This window comes from Oncorhynchus keta, chromosome 20, assembly GCF_023373465.1.
Source record: "Oncorhynchus keta strain PuntledgeMale-10-30-2019 chromosome 20, Oket_V2, whole genome shotgun sequence".
Lineage (NCBI taxonomy): Eukaryota > Metazoa > Chordata > Actinopteri > Salmoniformes > Salmonidae > Oncorhynchus > Oncorhynchus keta.
The window spans coordinates 38314919-38339951 of NC_068440.1; the positions used below are offsets into that span (position 1 = coordinate 38314919).

Below are 25033 nucleotides of genomic sequence, written 5' to 3' on the forward strand. Positions count from 1 at the left end.
GGAGGGAGGGAGGGAGAGAGAGAGTGAAAGAGGGAGAGGACATGGGGATGGAGGGAGAGAGAGAGTGAAAGAGGGAGAGGACAGGGGATGGAGGGAGAGAGAGTGAAAGAGGGAGAGGATGGGGGAAGGAGCGAGAGAGATAGTGAAAGAGGGAGAGGATGGGGGATGGAGGGAGAGAGAGAGTGAAAGAGGGAGAGGACAGGGGATGGAGGGAGAGAGAGAGTGAAAGAGGGAGAGGACATGGGGATGGAGGGAGAGAGGGAGTGAAAGAGGGAGAGGACAGGGGATGGAGGGAGAGAGAGAGAGTGAAAGAGGGAGAGGATGGGGGATGGAGGGGACAGGGGATGAGGGAGGGAGAGGGAGAGTGAAAGAGGGAGAGGACATGGGGATGGAGGGAGGGAGAGGAAAGAGGGAGAGGAAAGGAGGGAGAGGACATGGGGATGGAGGGAGAGAGAGAGTGAAAGAGGGAGAGGACAGGGGATGGAGGGAGAGAGAGAGTGAAAGAGGGAGAGGACAGGGGATGGAGGGAGGGAGAGTGAAAGAGGGAGAGGACAGGGGATGGGTGAATCAACTGGTTTAACAAACACACCATCGTGCAGAATGAAGAAGATTACAGAATGGTAGATGGATAAAGACAAGCCCTTGTACAGATAAACCGATAGAAAGGCCGGTCAGGCAGCTTCAAGTATAGACAAATGCTGTATACCTCTCGTGGCGCCCCCGCATCAATATAGGTGGCAGTGATCGCCTTGGCCCGTCTGTGCAGGCTGAAGTTGTTGGACGAGTTTCTGTACTGCTCACAGGCCAGATAGAACTGCAGATTCTCCTCACTAAACTCTGAGCGAAGGAATGCTCCAAACACAGACACACCCACTGGAGAGTGGGAGGGGGAGGGGGGTATTAGGGATTATGAAAGTACATTTAGGAAGTCACTAGAGGGGAAGACGAGGAAGGGGAGACAGATGGGATGTTCACACACCCCATTGGCCAATACACTGACATGCAAACACACACAGACACAGCTTTATTTGTGACTTTTTGGAGTAAAAATCCTATTTTCCCTAACCTGCAAAACCCAAAACCCTTAAGCTTAAAATAGCATTTGAACAAATTCAGGACCTGAAAAAATCCTGACGTTTCAAAAAAGTTACTGTGCGCGCACACGCACGCACAGATACAGCATTTACACAGAAATAAACACAGTCTGTAAAGTACTAATCAATCATAGGATTTTTTTCCCCAGTATATTGTCATTCGTGCTATCTTTAATCAGTCACACATCCACCCCCTCTCTCTGTCTCTCTCTCTCTCTCTCTCTCTCTCTCTCTCTCTCTCTCTCTCTCTCTGCTTAGACAGTGGGTTGCAACATGTTTTTGTGCAGACTGAGTGGGGGTGGGGAAGCGAAGGAATCCAGCAGATTGCTGACACAGTGGTTACAACATGTCATTGTTCACACACCGTGACTGGGATAGGCAGGGTGACACATTAACACGTACACACACACATACGCCCACACACACACACGCCCACATACTCACACACACACAGGTTTGTTTTACTATCCTTATTGGGGACCAAATACCGTGACTGGGATAGGCAGGGTAACACACACACACACACACACACACACACACACACACACACGCCCACACACGCCCACACACACACACACACACACACCACACACACACACACACACACACACACACACACACACACACACACACACACACAGGTTTGTTTTACTATCCTTATTGGGGACCAAATAATTGATTCCCATTCAAAAATCGTATTTTCCCTAACACCAACCGTAACCTTTAACCTAGCCTCATCGCAAACCAGAAAAACGGGAAGTTGGGGAGGTTCCATGGCAGAAATCAGCTCAAGAGGGGTCAGCACCAGATGTCAATCAGTGACGCCTCGCAACTCGCCAAACAATCAAATGCTTTGCTTGGGCGGAGCTCCGAAGGCGCTCACCAGGTTAGTGCCGTAAGGAGCAACAGTCTACAATGCTGGCCATAGAAATAGACTTTATTCTTGACGTAAGTGATATTTGGCTGTGAAGGCTAGCATGAGGGACAAGTAGCTAGACGTAAGTGATATTTGGCTGTAAAGGCTAGCATGAGGGACGAGTAGCTAGACGTAAGTGATATTTGGCTGTAAAGGCTAGCATGAGGGACGAGTAGCTAGACGTAAGTGATATTTGGCTGTAAAGGCTAGCATGAGGGACGAGTAGCTAGACGTAAGTGATATTTGTCTGTAAAGGCTAGCATGAGGGACGAGTAGCTAGACGTAAGTGATATTTGGCTGTAAAGGCTAGCATGAGGGACGAGTAGCTAGACGTAAGTGATATTTGGCTGTAAAGGCTAGCATGAGGGACGAGTAGCTAGACGTAAGTGATATTTGTCTGTAAAGGCTAGCATGAGGGACGAGTAGCTAGACGTAAGTGATATTTGGCTGTAAAGGCTAGCATGAGGGACGAGTAGCTAGACATAAGTGATATTTGTCTGTAAAGGCTAGCATGAGGGACAAGTAGCTAGACGTAAGTGATATTTGTCTGTAAAGGCTAGCATGAGGGACAAGTAGCTAGACGTAAGTGATATTTGGCTGTAAAGGCTAGCATGAGGGACAAGTTGCTAGACATAAGTGATATTTGGCTGTAAAGGCTAGCATGAGGGACAAGTAGCTAGACGTAAGTGATATTTGGCTGTAAAGGCTAGCATGAGGGACAAGTAGCTAGCATGAGGGACAAGTAGTTAGCATGAGGGACAAGTAGCTAGCATGAGGGACAAGTAGCTAGCATGAGGGACAAGTAGCTAGCATGAGGGACAAGTAGCTAGCATGAGGGACAAGTAGCTAGCATGAGGGACAAGTAGCTAGACGTAAGTGATATTTGGCTGTAAAGGCTAGCATGAGGGACAAAGTAGCTAGCATGAGGGACAAAGTAGCAAGCCACATTGAGTTATTTTTGTTGTTGTTGAAAAGTCAGCTAACCTTCTACAGTAGTAGGTATAACTAACTAACTGACACTAGTTACTCACTGACACTAGTTGATGACTGACACTAGTTGATGACTGACACTAGTTAATCACTGACACTAGTTAATCACTGACACTAGTTAATCACTGACACTAGTTACTCACTGACACTAGTTAATCACTGACACTAGTTAATCACTGACACTAGTTACTCACTGACACTAGTTAATCACTGACACTAGTTACTCACTGACACTAGTTAATCACTGACACTAGTTAATCACTGACACTAGTTAATCACTGACACTAGTTAATCACCGACACTAGTTAATCACTGACACTAGTTAATCACTGACACTAGTTAATCACTGACACTAGTTAATCACTGACACTAGTTAATCACTGACACTAGTTAATCACTGACACTAGTTAATCACTGACACTAGTTAATCACTGACACTAGTTACTCACTGACACTAGTTAATCACTGACACTAGTTAATCACTGACACTAGTTAATCACTGACACTAGTTACTCACTGACACTAGTTAATCACTGACACTAGTTAATCACTGACACTAGTTAATCACTGACACTAGTTAATCACTGACACTAGTTAATCACTGACACTAGTTACTCACTGACACTAGTTAATCACTGACACTAGTTAATCACTGACACTAGTTAATCACTGACACTAGTTAATCACCGACGCTAGTTAATCACTGACACTAGTTACTCACTGACACTAGTTACTCACTGACACTAGTTAATCACCGACGCTAGTTAATCACTGACACTAGTTACTAACTGACACTAGTTACTCACTGACACTAGTTGATGACTGACACTAGTTACTCACTGACACTAGTTGATGACTGACACTAGTTACTCACTGACACTAGTTACTCACTGACACTAGTTACTCACTGACACTAGTTACTCACTGACACTAGTTAATCACTGACACTAGTTACTCACTGACACTAGTTACTCACTGACACTAGTTAATCACTGACACTAGTTAATCACTGACACTAGTTACTCACTGACACTAGTTAATCACCGACGCTAGTTAATCACCGACACTAGTTAATCACTGACACTAGTTACTCACTGACACTAGTTACTCACTGACACTAGTTGATGACTGACACTAGTTAATCACTGACACTAGTTACTCACTGACACTAGTTAATCACCGACGCTAGTTAATCACTGACACTAGTTACTAACTGACACTAGTTACTCACTGACACTAGTTGATGACTGACACTAGTTGATGACTGACACTAGTTAATCACTGACACTAGTTAATCACTGACACTAGTTAATCACTGACACTAGTTAATCACTGACACTAGTTAATCACTGACACTAGTTAATCACCGACACTAGTTAATCACCGACACTAGTTAATCACCGACACTAGTTAATCACTGACACTAGTTAATCACTGACACTAGTTACTCACTGACACTAGTTACTCACTGACACTAGTTAATCACTGACACTAGTTGATGACTGACACTAGTTAATCACTGACACTAGTTAATCACCGACACTAGTTACTCACTGACACTAGTTACTCACTGACACTAGTTAATCACTGACACTAGTTGATGACTGACACTAGTTAATCACTGACACTAGTTAATCACTGACACTAGTTAATCACTGACACTAGTTAATCACTGACACTAGTTACTCACTGACACTAGTTGATGACTGACACTAGTTAATCACTGACACTAGTTAATCACTGACACTAGTTAATCACTGACACTAGTTAATCACTGACACTAGTTAATCACTGACACTAGTTAATCACTGACACTAGTTAATCACTGACACTAGTTAATCACTGACACTAGTTAATCACTGACACTAGTTAATCACTGACACTAGTTAATCACTGACACTAGTTAATCACTGACACTAGTTAATCACTGACACTAGTTGCTCACTGACACTAGTTAATCACTGACACTAGTTGCTCACTGACACTAGTTACTCACTGACACTAGTTAATCACTGACACTAGTTACTCACCGACGCTAGTTAATCACTGACACTAGTTAATCACTGACACTAGTTTATTTTGAATAATAGTTCAGCAATTAAAACAAGTGTAAACACTTCACCTAACATAATCAAAACTTCATCACTTCATAATTTATAACTAAGCTAAAGACCATCAAGGACAACAACCTCCCGAGCCACTGCCTGTTCACCCCGCTAAACCTCGAGAAGACGATGTCCGTATAGGTGCATCAAAGCTGGGACCGAGAGACTGAAAAACAGCTTCTATCTCAAGGCCATCAGACTGTTAAACAGCCAACATATGGTTGCTGCTGCCAATATACTGACTCAAATCATTGGCCACTCGAACAAATGCTTCAGTAGCCACTTTATTATTGGCACTTTAATAATGACGTTTACATATTTTGCATTACTCATCTCATATGTACAGTTGAAGTCGGAAGTTTACATACACTTACGTTGGAGTCATTAAAACTCATGTTTCAACCACTCCACACATTTCTTGTTAACAAACTATAGTTTAAGGAAAGTCGGTTAGGACATCTACTTTGTGCATGACACAAGTCATTTTTCCAACAATTGTTTACTGACAGATTATTTCACTGATAATTCACTGTATCACAATTCCAGCGGGTCAGAAGTTGGAAAATTCCAGAAAATTATGTCATGGCTTTAGAAACTTATGATAGGCTAATTGAAATTGTTTAAGTCAATTGGAGGTGTACCTGTGGATGTATTTCAAGGCCTACCTTCAAACTCAGTGCCTCTTTGCTTGAAATCATGGGAAAATCAAAATAAATCAACCAAGACCTCAGAAAAATATTGTAGACCTCCATTGAGTCTGGTTCATCCTTGGGAGAAATTTCCAAACGCCTTAAGGTATCACGTTCATCTGTATAAACAATAGTACCCAAGTATAAACACCATGGGTCCCCAAAGTCATCATACAGTTCAGGAAGGAGACATGTTCTGTCTCCTAGAGATGAACGTATTTTGGTGTGAAAAGTGCAAATCAATCCCAGAACAACAGCAAAGGACCTTGTGAAGATGCTGGAGGAAACAGGTACACAAGTATCTATATCCAGAGTAAAACGAGTCCTCTATCGACATAACCTGAAAGGCCGCTCAGCAAGGAAGAAACCACTGCTCCAAAACCGCCATAAAAAAGCCAGACTACGGTTTGCAACTGCACATGAGGACAAAGATGGTACTTTTTGAGGAAATGTCTTCTGGTCTGATGAAACAATAATAGAACTGTTTGGCCATAATGACCATCATTGTGTTTGGAGGAAAAAGGAGGAGGATTGCAAGACGAAGAACACCATCCCAACCGTGAAGCACGGGGGTGGCAGCATCATGTTGTGGGGGTGCTTTGCTGCAGAAGGGATTGGTGCACTTCACAAAATAGATGGCCTCGTGAGGTTGGACAATTTTGTGGATATATTGAAGCAACATCTCAAGACATCAGTCAGGAAGTTAAATCTTGGTCGCAAATGGATTTTCCAAATGGACAATGACCCCAAGCACACTTACAAAGTTGTGGCAAAATGGCTTAAGGACAACAAAGTCAAGGTATTGGAGTGGCCATCACAAAGCCCTGACCTCAATCCTATAGAACATTTGTGGGCAGAACTGAAAAAGCGTGTACGAAGAAGGAGACCTACAAACCTGACTCAGTTACACCAGCTCTGTCAGGAGGAATAGGCCAACATTCACTCAACTTATTGTGGGAAGCTTTTGGAAGGCTACCTGAAACGTTTGACCCAAGTTAAAACATTTAAAGGCAATGCTACCAAATACTAATTGAGTGTATATAAACTTCTGACCCACTGGGAATGTGATGAAAGAAATAAAAGCTGAAAGAAATCAATCGTTCTGTATATGTATATAGAAAGTAGATGACAGCAGTCCAAGAAAGCTTTTAATTTCAATAACAGTAGACTGATGATAGTATTTATGCGGTTGTATTTATGAGGCTATCATTTAGACTGTTTTTGTATTCTGTCTGATTGCTATGTGTGAGCCACATCACTATAAAGACATTTCCATTCCACAAGAATGGACAATACAGTTTATAATCTGAAAGGAACATTGGCTGAGTTTATACTTGCCTTTTGGCCAACCAGATAAGCTCAATATTATTGCCAATAATTGGGCAAAAGATCAGAAATTGACTGCCTGTCTAAACCCAGCCATTGAGATGTAGGAATATGTGACGCTTGGCATTCAGGCCAAATAGTTCAATCTTGGTTTCATCAGACCAGAGAATCGTGTTTCTCATGGTCTGAGAGTCTTTAGGTGCCTTTTGGCAAACTCCAAGCGGGCTGTCATGTGCCTTTTACTGAGGAGTGGCTTCCGTCTTGCCTCTCTACCATAAAGGCCTGATTGGTGGAGTGCTGCAGAGATGGTTGTCCTTCTGGAAGGTTCTCCCATCTCCACAGAGGAACTCTGGAGCTCTGTCAGAGTGACCATCAGGTTCTTGGTCACCTCCCTGACCAAGGCCCTTGTCCTCCTGATTGTTCAGTTTGGCCAGGCGGCCAGCTCTAGGAAGAGTTTTGGTAGTTCCAAACTTCTTCCAATTAAGAATGATGGAGGCCACTGTGTTTGGGGACCTGTTTTGGTACCCTTCCCCAGACCTGTGCCTCGACACAATAATTTCTCGGAGCTCTACGGACTATTTCTTCGACCTCATAACTTGGCTTTTGCTCTGAGACAGGTGTGTGTACATTTGTAAATCATGTTCAATGAATTGAATTTATAATATAATATAATAATAATAATAATAATAAAAATGTACCACAGGTGGACTCCAATCAAGTTGTTTGGAAGGAAACATGTGCCATCATCATTGCTTTGCACAAAAAATGGCATCACAGGCAAGGATATTGCTGCCAGTAAGATTGCACCTAAATCAACCATTTATCAGATCATCAAGAACTTCAAGGAGAGCGGTTCAATTGTTGTGAAGAAGGCTTCAGGGCGCCCAAGAAAGACCAGCAAGCGCCAGGACCGTCTCCTAAAGTTAATTCAGCTGTGGGATTGGGGCACCAGCAGTACAGAGCTTGCTCAGGAATGGCAGCAGGCAGGTGTGAGTGCATCTGCACGCACAGTGAGGTGAATACTTTTGGAGGATAGCCTGGTGTCAAGAAGGGCAGCAAAGAAGCCACTTCTCTCCAGGAAAAACATCAGGGACAGACTGATATTCTGCAAAAGGTACAGGGATTCGACTGCTGAGGACTGGGGTGAAGTCATTTTCTCTGATGAATCCCTTTCAGATTGTTTGGGGCATCCGGAAAAAAGCTTGTCTGGAGAAGACAAGGTGAGCGCTACCATCAGTCCTGTGTCATGCCAACAGTAAAGTATCCTGAGACCATTCATGTGTGGGGTTGCTTCTCAGCCAAGGGAGTGGGGCTTACTCACCATTTTGCCTAATGACACAGCCATGAATAAAGAATGGTACCAACACATCCTCCGAGAGCAACTTCTCCCAACCATTCAGGAACAGTTTGGTGACGAACAATGCCTTTTCCAGCATGGTGGAGCACCTTGCCATAAGGCAAAAGTGATAACTAAGTGGCTCGGGGAACAAAACATCAATATGTTGGGTCCATGACCAGGAAACTTCCAGGGGTCTGAATACTTTCCCAATGCACGGGTAGCATTAATGGTTCTCTAATGTTCCACATTCTAATAGGACTACACTAAAGTATGGTGTGTGTGTGTGTGTGTGTGTGTGTGTGTGTGTGTGTGTGTGTGGGGCACATGTAGCCATGACAGCCTAGGGTTTATCTTTAACTGACAACAATTTCCATAGAAGAGCAAGGACACTTGCTTTCCTGGAATGTGACTATCAAAAGGAAGGTCACTGAAAACACCATCCCTTAGTTATTTTGATCCCATACGACAGGGGTTAAGTAACCCTGTTCCTGGACTGCCGCAGGTAGTAACTAGGCGCCCACACCTGAACAACTGAGCTAATTGATCAGTTCAGTGATTGACTAAATTCAACACACCTGGTCTTCCAGGTCAGTTAAATAAAAAAAACATGAAGTGCCTGCGGGCCCCTCCAGGACCAGGGTTGCCTGAACCTGTTTTACAAGATAACGACAACAAACTGTCACAACAGTGTGTGGTGTGGTGGAATAATACGGGTGTTAGTAACAGGACAGGAGAAATTCTAGAAGGAATGAGGAAGTAAACAAGACATTACTGTATCTTCCTTGGTCACGGCTCGCGTAGCCCTAAATGGCACCCTGTTCCCTATATAGTGCACTACGTTTAACCAGAGTCCATAGTCAAAAGTGGTGCACTCTATAGGGAGAAGAGGGTGCCATTTGGGATTCAAGGTCCCACCCATTATCCTTGTCACGTAGAACAATCAATCTGAGAACTGGGACTATATTCACGAAGCGTCTCAGTGCTGACCTAGGATCAGTTTGGCCTTTTAGATCACATTGAATACGATGACATGGACCTGATCTTATTCTCTGAGACGCTGTATGAATCAAGACAGCAAAAAAAAATGGAAGGATTCAATGTTTAGTTTGTTAAATGTGATTTGTAACTCTTAAAAAAAAAAGTTTACTCTGCTACATGAGTTCTATCTCTCCCTTTCTCTCTCACCCTGTCACTAAAGGAGGGCAGTTGTTGCTCGTTCAAATACATTTGTATTGGTCACGTACACATATTTAGCAGATGTTACTGTGGGTGTAACTAAATGCTTGTGTTCCTAGCGCTAACAGTGCAGTAGTATCTAACTAAATTATTGTGTTCCTAGCTCCAACAGTGCAGTAGTATCTAACTAAATGCTTGTGTTTCTAGCTCCAACAGTGCAGTAATATCTAACTAAATGCTTGTGTTCCTAGCTGCAACAGTGCAGTAATATCTAACTAAATGCTTGTGTTTCTAGCTCCAACAGTGCAGTAATATCTAACTAAATGCTTGTGTTCCTAGCTCCAACAGTGCAGTAATATCTAACTAAATGCTTGTGTTCCTAGCTCCAACAGTGCAGTAATATCTAACTAAATGCTTGTGTTTCTAGCTCCAACAGTGCAGCAATATCTAACTAAATGCTTGTGTTCCTAGCTCCAACAGTGCAGTAATATCTAACTAAATGCTTGTGTTTCTAGCTGCAACAGTGCAGTAATATCTAACTAAATGCTTGTGTTTCTAGCTCCAACAGTGCAGTAATATCTAACTAAATGCTTGTGTTCCTAGCTCTAACAGTGCAGTAATATCTAACTAAATGCTTGTGTTCCTAGCTCCAACAGTGCAGTAGTATCTAACTAAATGCTTGTGTTCCTAGCTCCAACAGTGCAGTAATATCTAACTAAATGCTTGTGTTCCTAACTCCAACAGTGCAGTAGTATCTAACTAAATGCTTGTGTTCCTAGCTCCAACAGTGCAGTAATATCTAACTAAATGCTTGTGTTCCTAACTCCAACAGTGCAGTAGTATCTAACTAAATGCTTGTGTTCCTAGCTCCAACAGTGCAGTAATATCTAACTAAATGCTTGTGTTTCTAGCTCCAACAGTGCAGTAGTATCTAACTAAATGATTGTGTTCCTAGCTCCAACAGTACAGTAATATCTAACTAAATGCTTGTGTTCCTAGCTCCAACAGTGCAGTAATATCTAACTAAATGCTTGTGTTCCTAGCTCCAACAGTGTACTAATATCTAACTAAATGCTTGTGTTCCTAGCTCCAATAGTGCAGTAATATCTAACTAAATGCTTGTGTTCCTAGCTCCAACAGTGCAGTAATATCTAACTAAATGCTTGTGTTCCTAGCTCCAACAGTGTAGTAATATCTAACTAAATGCTTGTGTTCCTAGCTCCAATAGTACAGTAATATCTAACTAAATGCTTGTGTTCCTAGCTCCAACAGTGCAGTAGTATCTAACTAAATGCTTGTGTTCCTAGCTCCAACAGTGCAGTAATATCTAACTAAATGCTTGTGTTCCTAGCTCCAACGGTGCAGTAATATCTAACTAAATGCTTGTGTTTCTAGCTCCAACAGTGCAGTAGTATCTAACTAAATGCTTGTGTTCCTAGCTCCAACAGTACAGTAATATCTAACTAAATGCTTGTGTTCCTAGCTCCAACAGTGCAGTAATATCTAACTAAATGCTTGTGTTCCTAGCTCCAACAGTACAGTAATATCTAACTAAATGCTTGTGTTCCTAGCTCCAACAGTGCAGTAATATCTAACTAAATGCTTGTGTTCCTAGCTCCAACAGTGTACTAATATCTAACTAAATGCTTGTGTTCCTAGCTCCAATAGTGCAGTAATATCTAACTAAATGCTTGTGTTCCTAGCTCCAACAGTGCAGTAATATCTAACTAAATGCTTGTGTTCCTAGCTCCAACAGTGCAGTAGTATCTAACTAAATGCTTGTGTTCCTAGCTCCAACAGTACAGTAATATCTAACTAAATGCTTGTGTTCCTAGCTCCAACAGTGCAGTAATATCTAACTAAATGCTTGTGTTCCTAGCTCCAACAGTGTACTAATATCTAACTAAATGCTTGTGTTCCTAGCTCCAACAGTGCAGTAGTATCTAACTAAATGCTTGTGTTCCTAGCTCCAACAGTGCAGTAATATCTAACTAAATGCTTGTGTTCCTAGCTCCAACAGTGCAGTAATATCTAACTAAATGCTTGTGTTTCTAGCTCCAACAGTGCAGCAATATCTAACTAAATGCTTGTGTTCCTAGCTCCAACAGTGCAGTAATATCTAACTAAATGCTTGTGTTTCTAGCTGCAACAGTGCAGTAATATCTAACTAAATGCTTGTGTTTCTAGCTCCAACAGTGCAGTAATATCTAACTAAATGCTTGTGTTCCTAGCTCTAACAGTGCAGTAATATCTAACTAAATGCTTGTGTTCCTAGCTCCAACAGTGCAGTAGTATCTAACTAAATGCTTGTGTTCCTAGCTCCAACAGTGCAGTAATATCTAACTAAATGCTTGTGTTCCTAACTCCAACAGTGCAGTAGTATCTAACTAAATGCTTGTGTTCCTAGCTCCAACAGTGCAGTAGTATCTAACTAAATGCTTGTGTTCCTAGCTCCAACAGTGCAGTAATATCTAACTAAATGCTTGTGTTCCTAGCTCCAACAGTGTAGTAATATCTAACTAAATGCTTGTGTTCCTAGCTCCAACAGTGCAGTAATATCTAACTAAATGCTTGTGTTCCTAGCTCCAACAGTGCAGTAATATCTAACTAAATGCTTGTGTTCCTAGCTCCAACAGTGCAGTAGTATCTAACTAAATGCTTGTGTTCCTAGCTCCAACAGTGCAGTAATATCTAACTAAATGCTTGTGTTTCTAGCTCCAACAGTGCAGTAGTATCTAACTAAATGATTGTGTTCCTAGCTCCAACAGTACAGTAATATCTAACTAAATGCTTGTGTTCCTAGCTCCAACAGTGCAGTAATATCTAACTAAATGCTTGTGTTCCTAGCTCCAACAGTGTACTAATATCTAACTAAATGCTTGTGTTCCTAGCTCCAATAGTGCAGTAATATCTAACTAAATGCTTGTGTTCCTAGCTCCAACAGTGCAGTAATATCTAACTAAATGCTTGTGTTCCTAGCTCCAACAGTGTAGTAATATCTAACTAAATGCTTGTGTTCCTAGCTCCAATAGTACAGTAATATCTAACTAAATGCTTGTGTTCCTAGCTCCAACAGTGCAGTAGTATCTAACTAAATGCTTGTGTTCCTAGCTCCAACAGTGCAGTAATATCTAACTAAATGCTTGTGTTCCTAGCTCCAACGGTGCAGTAATATCTAACTAAATGCTTGTGTTTCTAGCTCCAACAGTGCAGTAGTATCTAACTAAATGCTTGTGTTCCTAGCTCCAACAGTGCAGTAATATCTAACTAAATGCTTGTGTTCCTAGCTCCAACAGTACAGTAATATCTAACTAAATGCTTGTGTTCCTAGCTCCAACAGTGCAGTAATATCTAACTAAATGCTTGTGTTCCTAGCTCCAACAGTGTACTAATATCTAACTAAATGCTTGTGTTCCTAGCTCCAATAGTGCAGTAATATCTAACTAAATGCTTGTGTTCCTAGCTCCAACAGTGCAGTAATATCTAACTAAATGCTTGTGTTCCTAGCTCCAACAGTGCAGTAGTATCTAACTAAATGCTTGTGTTCCTAGCTCCAACAGTACAGTAATATCTAACTAAATGCTTGTGTTCCTAGCTCCAACAGTGCAGTAATATCTAACTAAATGCTTGTGTTCCTAGCTCCAACAGTGTACTAATATCTAACTAAATGCTTGTGTTCCTAGCTCCAACAGTGCAGTAGTATCTAACTAAATGCTTGTGTTCCTAGCTCCAACAGTGCAGTAATATCTAACTAAATGCTTGTGTTCCTAGCTCCAACAGTGCAGTAGTATCTAACTAAATGCTTGTGTTCCTAGCTCCAACAGTACAGTAATATCTAACTAAATGCTTGTGTTTCTAGCTCCAACAGTGCAGTAATATCTAACTAAATGCTTGTGTTCCTAGCTCCAACAGTGCAGTAATATCTAACTAAATGCTTGTGTTTCTAGCTCCAACAGTGCAGCAATATCTAACTAAATGCTTGTGTTCCTAGCTCCAACAGTGCAGTAATATCTAACTAAATGCTTGTGTTTCTAGCTGCAACAGTGCAGTAATATCTAACTAAATGCTTGTGTTTCTAGCTCCAACAGTGCAGTAATATCTAACTAAATGCTTGTGTTCCTAGCTCTAACAGTGCAGTAATATCTAACTAAATGCTTGTGTTCCTAGCTCCAACAGTGCAGTAGTATCTAACTAAATGCTTGTGTTCCTAGCTCCAACAGTGCAGTAATATCTAACTAAATGCTTGTGTTCCTAACTCCAACAGTGCAGTAGTATCTAACTAAATGCTTGTGTTCCTAGCTCCAACAGTGCAGTAGTATCTAACTAAATGCTTGTGTTCCTAGCTCCAACAGTGCAGTAATATCTAACTAAATGCTTGTGTTCCTAGCTCCAACAGTGTAGTAATATCTAACTAAATGCCTGTGTTTCTAGCTCCAACAGTGCAGTAATATCTAACTAAATGCTTGTGTTCCTAGCTCCAACAGTGCAGTAATATCTAACTAAATGCTTGTGTTCCTAACTCCAACAGTGCAGTAGTATCTAACTAAATGCTTGTGTTCCTAGCTCCAACAGTGCAGTAATATCTAACTAAATGCTTGTGTTTCTAGCTCCAACAGTGCAGTAGTATCTAACTAAATGATTGTGTTCCTAGCTCCAACAGTACAGTAATATCTAACTAAATGCTTGTGTTCCTAGCTCCAACAGTGCAGTAATATCTAACTAAATGCTTGTGTTCCTAGCTCCAACAGTGTAGTAATATCTAACTAAATGCTTGTGTTCCTAGCTCCAATAGTACAGTAATATCTAACTAAATGCTTGTGTTCCTAGCTCCAACAGTGCAGTAGTATCTAACTAAATGCTTGTGTTCCTAGCTCCAACAGTGCAGTAATATCTAACTAAATGCTTGTGTTCCTAGCTCCAACGGTGCAGTAATATCTAACTAAATGCTTGTGTTTCTAGCTCCAACGGTGCAGTAGTATCTAACTAAATGCTTGTGTTCCTAGCTCCAACAGTACAGTAATATCTAACTAAATGCTTGTGTTCCTAGCTCCAACAGTGCAGTAATATCTAACTAAATGCTTGTGTTCCTAGCTCCAACAGTACAGTAATATCTAACTAAATGCTTGTGTTCCTAGCTCCAACAGTGCAGTAATATCTAACTAAATGCTTGTGTTCCTAGCTCCAACAGTGTACTAATATCTAACTAAATGCTTGTGTTCCTAGCTCCAATAGTGCAGTAATATCTAACTAAATGCTTGTGTTCCTAGCTCCAACAGTGCAGTAATATCTAACTAAATGCTTGTGTTCCTAGCTCCAACAGTGCAGTAGTATCTAACTAAATGCTTGTGTTCCTAGCTCCAACAGTACAGTAATATCTAACTAAATGCTTGTGTTCCTAGCTCCAACAGTGCAGTAATATCTAACTAAATGCTTGTGTTCCTAGCTCCAACAGTGTACTAATATCTAACTAAATGCTTGTGTTCCTAGCTCCAATAGTGCAGTAATATCTAACTAAATGCTTGTGTTCCTAGCTCCAACAGTACAGTAATATCTAACTAAATGCTTGTGTTCCTAGCTCCAACAGTGCAGTAATATCTAACTAAATGCTTGTGTTCCTAGCTCCAACAGTGTACTAATATCTAACTAAATGCTTGTGTTCCTAGCTCCAACAGTGCAGTAATATCTAACTAAATGCTTGTGTTCCTAGCTCCAACAGTGCAGTAATATCTAACTAAATGCTTGTGTTTCTAGCTCCAACAGTGCAGCAATATCTAACTAAATGCTTGTGTTCCTAGCTCCAACAGTGCAGTAATATCTAACTAAATGCTTGTGTTTCTAGCTGCAACAGTGCAGTAATATCTAACTAAATGCTTGTGTTTCTAGCTCCAACAGTGCAGTAATATCTAACTAAATGCTTGTGTTCCTAGCTCTAACAGTGCAGTAATATCTAACTAAATGCTTGTGTTCCTAGCTCCAACAGTGCAGTAGTATCTAACTAAATGCTTGTGTTCCTAGCTCCAACAGTGCAGTAATATCTAACTAAATGCTTGTGTTCCTAACTCCAACAGTGCAGTAGTATCTAACTAAATGCTTGTGTTCCTAGCTCCAACAGTGCAGTAGTATCTAACTAAATGCTTGTGTTCCTAGCTCCAACAGTGCAGTAATATCTAACTAAATGCTTGTGTTCCTAGCTCCAACAGTGTAGTAATATCTAACTAAATGCTTGTGTTTCTAGCTCCAACAGTGCAGTAATATCTAACTAAATGCTTGTGTTCCTAGCTCCAACAGTGTACTAATATCTAACTAAATGCTTGTGTTCCTAGCTCCAATAGTGCAGTAATATCTAACTAAATGCTTGTGTTCCTAGCTCCAACAGTGCAGTAATATCTAACTAAATGCTTGTGTTCCTAGCTCCAACAGTGTAGTAATATCTAACTAAATGCTTGTGTTCCTAGCTCCAATAGTACAGTAATATCTAACTAAATGCTTGTGTTCCTAGCTCCAACAGTGCAGTAGTATCTAACTAAATGCTTGTGTTCCTAGCTCCAACAGTGCAGTAATATCTAACTAAATGCTTGTGTTCCTAGCTCCAACAGTGCAGTAATATCTAACTAAATGCTTGTGTTCCTAGCTCCAACAGTGCAGTAGTATCTAACTAAATGCTTGTGTTCCTAGCTCCAACAGTGCAGTAGTATCTAACTAAATGCTTGTGTTCCTAGCTCCAACAGTGCAGTAATATCTAACTAAATGCTTGTGTTCCTAGCTCCAACAGTGTAGTAATATCTAACTAAATGCTTGTGTTCCTAGCTCCAACAGTGCAGTAGTATCTAACTAAATGCTTGTGTTCCTAGCTCCAACAGTGCAGTAATATCTAACTAAATGCTTGTGTTCCTAGCTCCAACAGTGTAGTAATATCTAACTAAATGCTTGTGTTTCTAGCTCCAACAGTGCAGTAATATCTAACTAAATGCTTGTGTTCCTAGCTCCAACAGTGCAGTAATATCTAACTAAATGCTTGTGTTCCTAGCTCCAACAGTGCAGTAGTATCTAACTAAATGCTTGTGTTCCTAGCTCCAACAGTGCAGTAATATCTAACTAAATGCTTGTGTTTCTAGCTCCAACAGTGCAGTAGTATCTAACTAAATGCTTGTGTTCCTAGCTCCAACAGTACAGTAATATCTAACTAAATGCTTGTGTTCCTAGCTCCAACAGTGCAGTAATATCTAACTAAATGCTTGTGTTCCTAGCTCCAACAGTGTACTAATATCTAACTAAATGCTTGTGTTCCTAGCTCCAATAGTGCAGTAATATCTAACTAAATGCTTGTGTTCCTAGCTCCAACAGTGCAGTAATATCTAAATAAATGCTTGTGTTCCTAGCTCCAACAGTGTAGTAATATCTAACTAAATGCTTGTGTTCCTAGCTCCAACAGTGCAGTAATATCTAACTAAATGCTTGTGTTCCTAGCTCCAACAGTGCAGTAGTATCTAACTAAATGCTTGTGTTCCTAGCTCCAACAGTGCAGTAATATCTAACTAAATGCTTGTGTTCCTAGCTCCAACAGTGCAGTAATATCTAACTAAATGCTTGTGTTTCTAGCTCCAACAGTGCAGTAGTATCTAACTAAATGCTTGTGTTCCTAGCTCCAACAGTACAGTAATATCTAACTAAATGCTTGTGTTCCTAGCTCCAACAGTGCAGTAATATCTAACTAAATGCTTGTGTTCCTAGCTCCAACAGTGTACTAATATCTAACTAAATGCTTGTGTTCCTAGCTCCAATAGTGCAGTAATATCTAACTAAATGCTTGTGTTCCTAGCTCCAACAGTACAGTAATATCTAACTAAATGCTTGTGTTCCTAGCTCCAACAGTGCAGTAGTATCTAACTAAATGCTTGTGTTCCTAGCTCCAACAGTACAGTAATATCTAACTAAATGCTTGTTTTCCTAGCTCCAACAGTGCAGTAGTATCTAACTAAATGCTTGTGTTCCTAGCTCCAACAGTGCAGTAATATCTAACTAAATGCTTGTGTTCCTAGCTCCAACAGTGTAGTAATATCTAACTAAATGCTTGTGTTCCTAGCTCCAACAGTGCAGTAATATCTAACTAAATGCTTGTGTTCCTAGCTCCAACAGTGCAGTAATATCTAACTAAATGCTTGTGTTTCTAGCTCCAACAGTGCAGTAGTATCTAACTAAATGCTTGTGTTCCTAGCTCCAACAGTGCAGTAGTATCTAACTAAATGCTTGTGTTCCTAGCTCCAACAGTGCAGTAGTATCTAACTAAATGCTTGTGTTCCTAGCTCCAACAGTGCAGTAATATCTAACTAAATGCTTGTGTTCCTAGCTCCAACAGTGTAGTAATATCTAACTAAATGCTTGTGTTTCTAGCTCCAACAGTGCAGTAGTATCTAACTAAATGCTTGTGTTCCTAGCTCCAACAGTGCAGTAGTATCTAACTAAATGCTTGTGTTTCTAGCTCCAACAGTGCAGTAATATCTAACTAAATGCTTGTGTTCCTAGCTCCAACAGTGCAGTAATATCTAACTAAATGCTTGTGTTCCTGGCTCCAACAGTGCAGTAATATCTAACTAAATGCTTGTGTTCCTAGCTCCAACAGTGCAGTATTATCTAACTAAATGCTTGTGTTCCTAGCTCCAACAGTGCAGTAATATCTAACTAAATGCTTGTGTTCCTAGCTCCAACAGTGCAGTAATATCTAACTAAATGCTTGTGTTCCTAGCTCCAACAGTGCAGTAATATCTAACTAAATGCTTGTGTTCCTAGCTCCAACAGTGCAGTAGTATCTAACTAAATGCTTGTGTTCCTAGCTCCAACAGTGCAGTAATATCTAACTAAATGCTTGTGTTCCTAGCTCCAACAGTGCAGTAATATCTAACTAAATGCTTGTGTTTCTAGCTCCAACAGTGCAGTAGTATCTAACTAAATGATTGTGTTCCTAGCTCCAACAGTACAGTAATATCTAACTAAATGCTTGTGTTCCTAGCTCCAACAGTGCAGTAATATCTAACTAAATGCTTGTGTTCCTAGCTCCAACAGTGCAGTAATATCTAACTAAATGCTTGTGTTCCTAGCTCCAACAGTGCAGTAATATCTAACTAAATGCTTGTGTTCCTAGCTCCAACAGTGCAGTAATATCTAACTAAATGCTTGTGTTCCTAGCTCCAACAGTGCAGTAGTATCTAACTAAATGCTTGTGTTCCTAGCTCCAACAGTACAGTAATATCTAACTAAATGCTTGTGTTCCTAGCTCCAACAGTGCAGTAGTATCTAACTAAATGCTTGTGTTCCTAGCTCCAACAGTGCAGTAATATCTAACTAAATGCTTGTGTTCCTAGCTCCAACAGTGCAGTAATATCTAACTAAATGCTTGTGTTCCTAGCTCCAACAGTGCAGTAATATCTAACTAAATGCTTGTGTTCCTAGCTCCAACAGTGCAGTAATATCTAACTAAATGCTTGTGTTTCTAGCTCCAACAGTGCAGTAGTATCTAACTAAATGGTTGTGTTCCTAGCTCCAACAGTGCAGTAGTATCTAACTAAATGCTTGTGTTCCTAGCTCCAACAGTGCAGTAGTATCTAACTAAATGCTTGTGTTCCTAGCTCCAACAGTGCAGTAATATCTAACTAAATGCTTGTGTTCCTAGCTCCAACAGTGTAGTAATATCTAACTAAATGCTTGTGTTTCTAGCTCCAACAGTGCAGTAGTATCTAACTAAATGCTTGTGTTCCTAGCTCCAACAGTGCAGTAGTATCTAACTAAATGCTTGTGTTTCTAGCTCCAACAGTGCAGTAATATCTAACTAAATGCTTGTGTTCCTAGCTCCAACAGTGCAGTAATATCTAACTAAATGCTTGTGTTCCTGGCTCCAACAGTGCAGTAATATCTAACTAAATGCTTGTGTTCCTAGCTCCAACAGTGCAGTATTATCTAACTAAATGCTTGTGTTCCTAGCTCCAACAGTGCAGTAATATCTAACTAAATGCTTGTGTTCCTAGCTCCAACAGTGCAGTAATATCTAACTAAATGCTTGTGTTCCTAGCTCCAACAGTGCAGTAGTATCTAACTAAATGCTTGTGTTCCTAGCTCCAACAGTGCAGTAGTATCTAACTAAATGCTTGTGTTCCTAGCTCCAACAGTGCAGTAATATCTAACTAAATGCTTGTGTTCCTAGCTCCAACAGTGCAGTAGTATCTAACTAAATTATTGTGTTCCTAGCTCCAACAGTGCAGTAATATCTAACTAAATGCTTGTGTTCCTAGCTCCAACAGTGCAGTAATATCTAACTAAATGCTTGTGTTCCTAGCTCCAACAGTGCAGTAGTATCTAACTAAATGCTTGTGTTCCTACCTCCAACAGTGCAGTAATATCTAACTAAATGCTTGTGTTTCTAGCTCCAACAGTGCAGTAGTATCTAACTAAATGCTTGTGTTCCTAGCTCCAACAGTGCAGTAGTATCTAACTAAATGCTTGTGTTCCTAGCTCCAACAGTGCAGTAGTATCTAACTAAATGCTTGTGTTCCTAGCTCCAACAGTGCAGTAATATCTAACTAAATGCTTGTGTTCCTAGCTCCAACAGTGTAGTAATATCTAACTAAATGCTTGTGTTTCTAGCTCCAACAGTGCAGTAGTATCTAACTAAATGCTTGTGTTCCTAGCTCCAACAGTGCAGTAGTATCTAACTAAATGCTTGTGTTTCTAGCTCCAACAGTGCAGTAATATCTAACTAAATGCTTGTGTTCCTAGCTCCAACAGTGCAGTAATATCTAACTAAATGCTTGTGTTCCTGGCTCCAACAGTGCAGTAATATCTAACTAAATGCTTGTGTTCCTAGCTCCAACAGTGCAGTATTATCTAACTAAATGCTTGTGTTCCTAGCTCCAACAGTGCAGTAATATCTAACTAAATGCTTGTGTTCCTAGCTCCAACAGTGCAGTAATATCTAACTAAATGCTTGTGTTCCTGGCTCCAACAGTGCAGTAATATCTAACTAAATGCTTGTGTTCCTAGCTCCAACAGTGCAGTATTATCTAACTAAATGCTTGTGTTCCTAGCTCCAACAGTGCAGTAATATCTAACTAAATGCTTGTGTTCCTAGCTCCAACAGTGCAGTAATATCTAACTAAATGCTTGTGTTCCTAGCTCCAACAGTGCAGTAGTATCTAACTAAATGCTTGTGTTCCTAGCTCCAACAGTGCAGTAGTATCTAACTAAATGCTTGTGTTCCTAGCTCCAACAGTGCAGTAATATCTAACTAAATGCTTGTGTTCCTAGCTCCAACAGTGCAGTAGTATCTAACTAAATTATTGTGTTCCTAGCTCCAACAGTGCAGTAGTATCTAACTAAATGCTTGTGTTCCTAGCTCCAACAGTGCAGTAGTATCTAACTAAATGCTTGTGTTCCTAGCTCCAACAGTGCAGTAATATCTAACTAAATGCTTGTGTTTCTAGCTCCAACAGTGCAGTAATATCTAACTAAATGCTTGTGTTCCTAGCTCCAACAGTGCAGTAATATCTAACTAAATGCTTGTGTTCCTGGCTCCAACAGTGCAGTAATATCTAACTAAATGCTTGTGTTCCTAGCTCCAACAGTGCAGTATTATCTAACTAAATGCTTGTGTTCCTAGCTCCAACAGTGCAGTAATATCTAACTAAATGCTTGTGTTCCTAGCTCCAACAGTGCAGTAATATCTAACTAAATGCTTGTGTTCCTAGCTCCAACAGTGCAGTAATATCTAACTAAATGATTGTGTTCCTAGCTCCAACAGTGCAGTAGTATCTAACTAAATGCTTGTGTTCCTAGCTCCAACAGTGCAGTAGTATCTAACTAAATGCTTGTGTTCCTAGCTCCAACAGTGCAGTAATATCTAACTAAATGCTTGTGTTCCTAGCTCCAACAGTGCAGTAGTATCTAACTAAATGCTTGTGTTCCTAGCTCCAACAGTGCAGTAGTATCTAACTAAATGCTTGTGTTCCTAGCTCCAACAGTGCAGTAATATCTAACTAAATGCTTGTGTTCCTAGCTCCAACAGTGCAGTAATATCTAACTAAATGCTTGTGTTCCTGGCTCCAACAGTGCAGTAATATCTAACTAAATGCTTGTGTTCCTAGCTCCAACAGTGCAGTATTATCTAACTAAATGCTTGTGTTCCTAGCTCCAACAGTGCAGTAATATCTAACTAAATGCTTGTGTTCCTAGCTCCAACAGTGCAGTAATATCTAACTAAATGCTTGTGTTCCTAGCTCCAACAGTGCAGTAGTATCTAACTAAATGCTTGTGTTCCTAGCTCCAACAGTGCAGTAGTATCTAACTAAATGCTTGTGTTCCTAGCTCCAACAGTGCAGTAATATCTAACTAAATGCTTGTGTTCCTAGCTCCAACAGTGCAGTAGTATCTAACTAAATTATTGTGTTCCTAGCTCCAACAGTGCAGTAGTATCTAACTAAATGCTTGTGTTCCTAGCTCCAACAGTGCAGTAGTATCTAACTAAATGCTTGTGTTCCTAGCTCCAACAGTGCAGTAGTATCTAACTAAATGCTTGTGTTCCTAGCTCCAACAGTGCAGTAGTATCTAACTAAATGCTTGTGTTCCTAGCTCCAACAGTGCAGTAGTATCTAACTAAATGCTTGTGTTCCTAGCTCCAACAGTGCAGTAATATCTAACTAAATGCTTGTGTTCCTAGCTCCAACAGTGTAGTAATATCTAACTAAATGCTTGTGTTTCTAGCTCCAACAGTGCAGTAGTATCTAACTAAATGCTTGTGTTCCTAGCTCCAACAGTGCAGTAGTATCTAACTAAATGCTTGTGTTTCTAGCTCCAACAGTGCAGTAATATCTAACTAAATGCTTGTGTTCCTAGCTCCAACAGTGCAGTAATATCTAACTAAATGCTTGTGTTCCTGGCTCCAACAGTGCAGTAATATCTAACTAAATGCTTGTGTTCCTAGCTCCAACAGTGCAGTATTATCTAACTAAATGCTTGTGTTCCTAGCTCCAACAGTGCAGTAATATCTAACTAAATGCTTGTGTTCCTAGCTCCAACAGTGCAGTAATATCTAACTAAATGCTTGTGTTCCTGGCTCCAACAGTGCAGTAATATCTAACTAAATGCTTGTGTTCCTAGCTCCAACAGTGCAGTATTATCTAACTAAATGCTTGTGTTCCTAGCTCCAACAGTGCAGTAATATCTAACTAAATGCTTGTGTTCCTAGCTCCAACAGTGCAGTAATATCTAACTAAATGCTTGTGTTCCTAGCTCCAACAGTGCAGTAGTATCTAACTAAATGCTTGTGTTCCTAGCTCCAACAGTGCAGTAGTATCTAACTAAATGCTTGTGTTCCTAGCTCCAACAGTGCAGTAATATCTAACTAAATGCTTGTGTTCCTAGCTCCAACAGTGCAGTAGTATCTAACTAAATTATTGTGTTCCTAGCTCCAACAGTGCAGTAGTATCTAACTAAATGCTTGTGTTCCTAGCTCCAACAGTGCAGTAGTATCTAACTAAATGCTTGTGTTCCTAGCTCCAACAGTGCAGTAATATCTAACTAAATGCTTGTGTTTCTAGCTCCAACAGTGCAGTAATATCTAACTAAATGCTTGTGTTCCTAGCTCCAACAGTGCAGTAATATCTAACTAAATGCTTGTGTTCCTGGCTCCAACAGTGCAGTAATATCTAACTAAATGCTTGTGTTCCTAGCTCCAACAGTGCAGTATTATCTAACTAAATGCTTGTGTTCCTAGCTCCAACAGTGCAGTAATATCTAACTAAATGCTTGTGTTCCTAGCTCCAACAGTGCAGTAATATCTAACTAAATGCTTGTGTTCCTAGCTCCAACAGTGCAGTAATATCTAACTAAATGATTGTGTTCCTAGCTCAGTAATATCAACAGTGCAGTAGTATCTAACTAAATGCTTGTGTTCCTAGCTCCAACAGTGCAGTAGTATCTAACTAAATGCTTGTGTTCCTAGCTCCAACAGTGCAGTAATATCTAACTAAATGCTTGTGTTCCTAGCTCCAACAGTGCAGTAGTATCTAACTAAATGCTTGTGTTCCTAGCTCCAACAGTGCAGTAGTATCTAACTAAATGCTTGTGTTCCTAGCTCCAACAGTGCAGTAATATCTAACTAAATGCTTGTGTTCCTAGCTCCAACAGTGCAGTAATATCTAACTAAATGCTTGTGTTCCTGGCTCCAACAGTGCAGTAATATCTAACTAAATGCTTGTGTTCCTAGCTCCAACAGTGCAGTATTATCTAACTAAATGCTTGTGTTCCTAGCTCCAACAGTGCAGTAATATCTAACTAAATGCTTGTGTTCCTAGCTCCAACAGTGCAGTAATATCTAACTAAATGCTTGTGTTCCTAGCTCCAACAGTGCAGTAGTATCTAACTAAATGCTTGTGTTCCTAGCTCCAACAGTGCAGTAGTATCTAACTAAATGCTTGTGTTCCTAGCTCCAACAGTGCAGTAATATCTAACTAAATGCTTGTGTTCCTAGCTCCAACAGTGCAGTAGTATCTAACTAAATTATTGTTTTCCTAGCTCCAACAGTGCAGTAGTATCTAACTAAATGCTTGTGTTCCTAGCTCCAACAGTGCAGTAGTATCTAACTAAATGCTTGTGTTCCTAGCTCCAACAGTGCAGTAATATCTAACTAAATGCTTGTGTTTCTAGCTCCAACAGTGCAGTAATATCTAACTAAATGCTTGTGTTCCTAGCTCCAACAGTGCAGTAATATCTAACTAAATGCTTGTGTTCCTGGCTCCAACAGTGCAGTAATATCTAACTAAATGCTTGTGTTCCTAGCTCCAACAGTGCAGTATTATCTAACTAAATGCTTGTGTTCCTAGCTCCAACAGTGCAGTAATATCTAACTAAATGCTTGTGTTCCTAGCTCCAACAGTGCAGTAATATCTAACTAAATGCTTGTGTTCCTAGCTCCAACAGTGCAGTAATATCTAACTAAATGATTGTGTTCCTAGCTCCAACAGTGCAGTAGTATCTAACTAAATGCTTGTGTTCCTAGCTCCAACAGTGCAGTAGTATCTAACTAAATGCTTGTGTTCCTAGCTCCAACAGTGCAGTAATATCTAACTAAATGCTTGTGTTCCTAGCTCCAACAGTGCAGTAGTATCTAACTAAATGCTTGTGTTCCTAGCTCCAACAGTGCAGTAGTATCTAACTAAATGCTTGTGTTCCAAGCTCCAACAGTGCAGTAGTATCTAACTAAATGCTTGTGTTCCTAGCTCCAACAGTGCAGTAATATCTAACTAAATGCTTGTGTTCCTAGCTCCAACAGTGCAGTAGTATCTAACTAAATGCTTGTGTTCCTAGCTCCAACAATGCAGTAATATCTAACTAAATGCTTCTGTTCCTAGCTC

The 25033-nt window shown here is 40.4% G+C and overlaps 1 protein-coding gene across 3 annotated transcripts in view; it reads right to left on the reverse strand.

Moving 5' to 3' along the window:
* The window catches only part of LOC118380819 (regulator of G-protein signaling 3-like), a 42535-nt gene that overhangs the window by 2248 nt on the left and 15254 nt on the right, over window positions 1-25033 (reverse strand). For all 3 annotated transcript variants that reach the window (XR_008073289.1, XR_008073288.1, XM_052472827.1), the window contains exon 5: window positions 707-873. Coding sequence is in view for 1 of the 3 variants with exons in the window: in XM_052472827.1 (XP_052328787.1) it covers window positions 707-873 (167 nt within the window). In the remaining 2 variants the exon portion in view is untranslated. The remainder of the gene's footprint in view (window positions 1-706; window positions 874-25033) is intronic.